This window comes from Cyclopterus lumpus, chromosome 14 (genome assembly GCF_009769545.1).
Source record: "Cyclopterus lumpus isolate fCycLum1 chromosome 14, fCycLum1.pri, whole genome shotgun sequence".
Classification (NCBI taxonomy): Eukaryota; Metazoa; Chordata; class Actinopteri; order Perciformes; family Cyclopteridae; genus Cyclopterus; species Cyclopterus lumpus.
This window is the reverse complement of record NC_046979.1, coordinates 1,919,111-1,924,110: the sequence shown is the minus strand read 5'-3', so window position 1 is coordinate 1,924,110 and position 5,000 is coordinate 1,919,111. Positions and strand designations below refer to the sequence as shown.

At 36.5% G+C, this 5,000-nt stretch overlaps 1 protein-coding gene across 3 annotated transcripts in view; it reads right to left on the bottom strand.

The window, feature by feature from the left end:
- rapgef6 (Rap guanine nucleotide exchange factor (GEF) 6) overlaps positions 1-5,000 on the bottom strand; it is a 113,251-nt gene that overhangs the window by 80,641 nt on the left and 27,610 nt on the right. For all 3 annotated transcript variants that reach the window (XR_004611027.1, XR_004611028.1, XM_034549748.1), the window contains exon 2: positions 611-681. Coding sequence is in view for 1 of the 3 variants with exons in the window: in XM_034549748.1 (XP_034405639.1) it covers positions 611-681 (71 nt within the window). In the remaining 2 variants the exon portion in view is untranslated. The remainder of the gene's footprint in view (positions 1-610; positions 682-5,000) is intronic.

The window sequence follows — 5,000 nt, the reverse complement described above, 5'->3', positions numbered from 1 at the left end:
GCCCCCTGGTGGTCAGTAGAGAGAATGCAGCTTTAACACATGAAGCATGGACTTCTACACAACCAGAGGAGTCGCCCCCTGGTGGTCAGGAGAGAGAATGCAGCTTTAACACGGAATCTGACCCGGTGGCATTAAAAATAACTATATATATATATATATATAATAAAATAAATATAAATAGCTGAACTATGCAGGTCAGATAGAGGCATCAATATTAATTTGAGACACCAGTTCAAAGTTCCTCACAGTAACTTTAAATATCTCGTATAATATTTCTAAGAGCGCTCAGAGCTGAACTCTTAACGGGAAATAATAATAATACAGAATAAGGAATAAAACATCCCAGGACATCTGAAACGTGCTCGGCATCGAGCGCGCGGCTCCTCCGGATGATAAAGCTGGAGAAGCGCCCCGGGGGCCGAGGAGAGGCTCCTGGAACCTGTTCGTGGAGGCGTGCGCCGCACGAACAATGCAAGCAGAAATCGGGCCTCGAGGCCGATGATCTGCGATTGTGACATCGTTCCATAAGCAGGAAAATCCAAACTGCAAAAAAAAACAATAACAACACCGATTTGTGTTGTTGTTGTTGTTGTTGTTTTGAAAGACTCACCTGAGCTGATGTTCCCTGAGGTGAGAGAGGACGTCCATGTGGTAGAGTTGGCAGTAGATGGTGTGCAGGTCCTGCAAAGCACAGACGGGTTAATGACCACGGAGGAACACGGCATTCTGATCACCGCCATTTTCAGAAAACAATTTAAAAATATTATATATATATATATATATATATATATATATATATATATATATATATATATATATGTTTACGCACACGTTTGTGACAAAGAAATTAAAAAAATAAAAACGTCTCTTTGACAGGAGCCGCCAGACTGGGGGGGGGGGGAGGGGGAGGAGGCGGAGCCTCTTAGACAGCAGTGAGACGGGGACTTTAAATAGCACCTCCATCAGGGCCAGCTGTCAAAACATTCCGTGTGTGTGTGTGTGTGTGTGTGTGTATGTATGTGTGTGTGCTTTTGTGTGTGTGTGTGTATGTGTGTGTGCTTGTGTGTGTGCTTGTGTGTGTGTATGTGTGTGTGTGTATATGTATGTGTGTGTGTGTGCATGTGTGTGTGTGAGTGATATTGTGTGTGTGTGTGTGTGTGTGTGTGTGTGTGTGTGTGTGTGTGTGTGTGTGTGTGTGTAGGGAACAGCTTCATGTAAGCATCGCTAGAATCAAACAAACAGCTACTGAGGATTTAAACAGGTGGACTGGTATGGGTGCCTGCTTATGCACACACACACACACACACACACACACACACACAACAGTAGTGTGTGTGTGTGTGTGTGTGTGTGTGTGTGTGTGGCGAGCGGGAAGCGGTTCCCCGGTTCCCTGCAGTGAGAGAGAGGTATCGACTTCAAATCCAGTTAAACGAACTGCTGCGGTGGGCACTCCTGTCCTGTTGCTGAGCGTGTGTGTGTGTGTTCTTACACTACTACTACTACTACTACTACTACTACTACTACTACTACTACTACTACTACTTCTTACACTACTACTAATACTACTACTACTACTACTACTACTACTACTACTACTACTACTACTACTACTACTACTTCTTACACTACTACTACTACTACTACTACTACTACTACTACTACTACTACTACTACTACTACTACTACTACTTCTTACACTACTACTACTACTACTACTACTACTACTACTACTACTACTACTTCTTACACTACTACTACTACTACTACTACTACTACTACTACTACTTCTTACACTACTACTACTACTACTACTACTACTACTTCTTACACTACTACTTCTTACACTACTACTACTACTACTACTACTACTACTACTTCTTACACTACTACTACTACTACTACTACTACTACTACTACTACTACTTCTTACACTACTACTACTACTACTACTACTACTACTACTTCTTACACTACTACTACTACTACTACTACTACTTCTTACACTACTACTACTACTACTTCTTACACTACTACTACTACTTCTTACACTACTACTAATACTACTACTACTACTTACACTACTACTACTACTTCTTACACTACTACTACTACTACTAACACTACTACTACTACTTCTTACACTACTACTAATACTACTACTACTACTACTTCTTCTTACACTACTACTACTACTACTACTACTACTACTACTACTTCTTACACTACTACTACTACTACTACTACTACTTCTTACACTACTACTACTACTACTACTACTACTTCTTACACTACTACTACTACTACTACTTCTTACACTACTACTACTACTACTACTACTACTTCTTACACTACTACTACTACTACTACTACTACTACTACTACTACTTCTTACACTACTACTACTACTTCTTACACTACTACTACTACTACTACTTCTTACACTACTACTACTACTACTACTACTACTACTACTACTTACACTACTACTACTACTACTACTACTACTACTACTTCTTACACTACTACTACTACTACTACTACTACTACTACTTCTTACACTACTACTACTACTACTTCTTACACTACTACTACTACTTCTTACACTACTACTACTACTACTTCTTACACTACTACTACTACTACTTCTTACACTACTACTACTACTTCTTACACTACTACTACTACTACTACTAACACTACTACTAATACTACTACTACTACTACTTACACTACTACTACTACTACTTCTTACACTACTACTACTACTACTTCTTACACTACTACTACTACTACTTCTTACACTACTACTACTACTTCTTACACTACTACTACTACTACTTCTTACACTACTACTACTACTACTACTACTTCTTACACTACTACTACTACTACTACTACTACTACTACTTACACTACTACTACTACTTCTTACACTACTACTAATACTACTACTACTACTTCTTACACTACTACTAATACTACTACTACTACTACTTACACTACTACTACTACTACTTCTTCTTACACTACTACTACTACTACTACTACTACTTCTTACACTACTACTACTACTACTAACACTACTACTACTACTTCTTACACTACTACTACTACTTCTTACACTACTACTACTACTACTTCTTACACTACTACTACTACTTCTTACACTACTACTACTACTACTACTAACACTACTACTACTACTTCTTACACTACTACTACTACTACTTCTTACACTACTACTACTACTTCTTACACTACTACTACTACTACTTCTTACACTACTACTACTACTTCTTACACTACTACTACTACTACTACTAACACTACTACTAATACTACTACTACTACTACTTACACTACTACTACTACTTCTTACACTACTACTACTACTTCTTACACTACTACTACTACTACTACTAACACTACTACTAATACTACTACTACTACTACTTACACTACTACTACTACTTCTACTACTACTACTTCTTACACTACTACTACTACTACTAACACTACTACTACTACTTCTTACACTACTACTACTACTACTTCTTACACTACTACTACTACTTCTTACACTACTACTACTACTACTTCTTACACTACTACTAATACTACTACTACTACTACTTACACTACTACTACTACTTCTTACACTACTACTAATACTACTACTACTACTACTTACACTACTACTACTACTTCTTCTTACACTACTACTACTACTACTACTACTACTACTACTTCTTACACTACTACTACTACTAACACTACTACTACTACTTCTTACACTACTACTACTACTTCTTACACTACTACTACTACTACTTCTTACACTACTACTACTACTTCTTACACTACTACTACTACTACTACTAACACTACTACTACTACTTCTTACACTACTACTAATACTACTACTACTACTACTTCTTCTTACACTACTACTACTACTACTACTACTTACACTACTACTACTACTTCTTACACTACTACTACTACTACTACTAACACTACTACTACTACTTCTTACACTACTACTAATACTACTACTACTACTACTACTTCTTCTTACACTACTACTACTACTACTACTACTTACACTACTACTACTACTTCTTACACTACTACTACTACTACTTCTTACACTACTACTACTACTTCTTACACTACTACTAATACTACTACTACTACTTACACTACTACTACTACTTCTTACACTACTACTACTACTAACACTACTACTAATACTTCTTACACTACTACTAATACTACTACTACTACTACTTCTTCTTACACTACTACTACTACTACTACTACTTACACTACTACTACTACTTCTTACACTACTACTACTACTACTACTAACACTACTACTACTACTTCTTACACTACTACTAATACTACTACTACTTCTTACACTACTACTACTACTACTACTACTTCTTCTTACACTACTACTACTACTTCTTACACTACTACTACTACTACTTCTTACACTACTACTACTACTTCTTACACTACTACTAATACTACTACTACTTCTTCTTACACTACTACTACTACTTCTCACACTACTACTACTACTACTTCTTCTTACACTACTACTACTACTACTTCTTACACTACTACTACTACTTCTTACACTACTACTACTAACACTACTACTACTACTTCTTACACTACTACTACTACTTCTTACACTACTACTACTACTACTACTACTAACACTACTTCTTACACTACTACTACTACTACTACTACTACTACTACTACTACTACTACTACTTCTTACACTACTACTACTACTACTACTACTTCTTACACTACTACTACTTCTTACACTACTACTACTTCTTACACTACTACTACTACTTCTTACACTACTACTACTACTACTACTACTTCTTACACTACTACTACTACTTCTTACACTACTACTAATACTACTACTAACACTACTACTACTTCTTCTTACACTACTACTACTACTACTA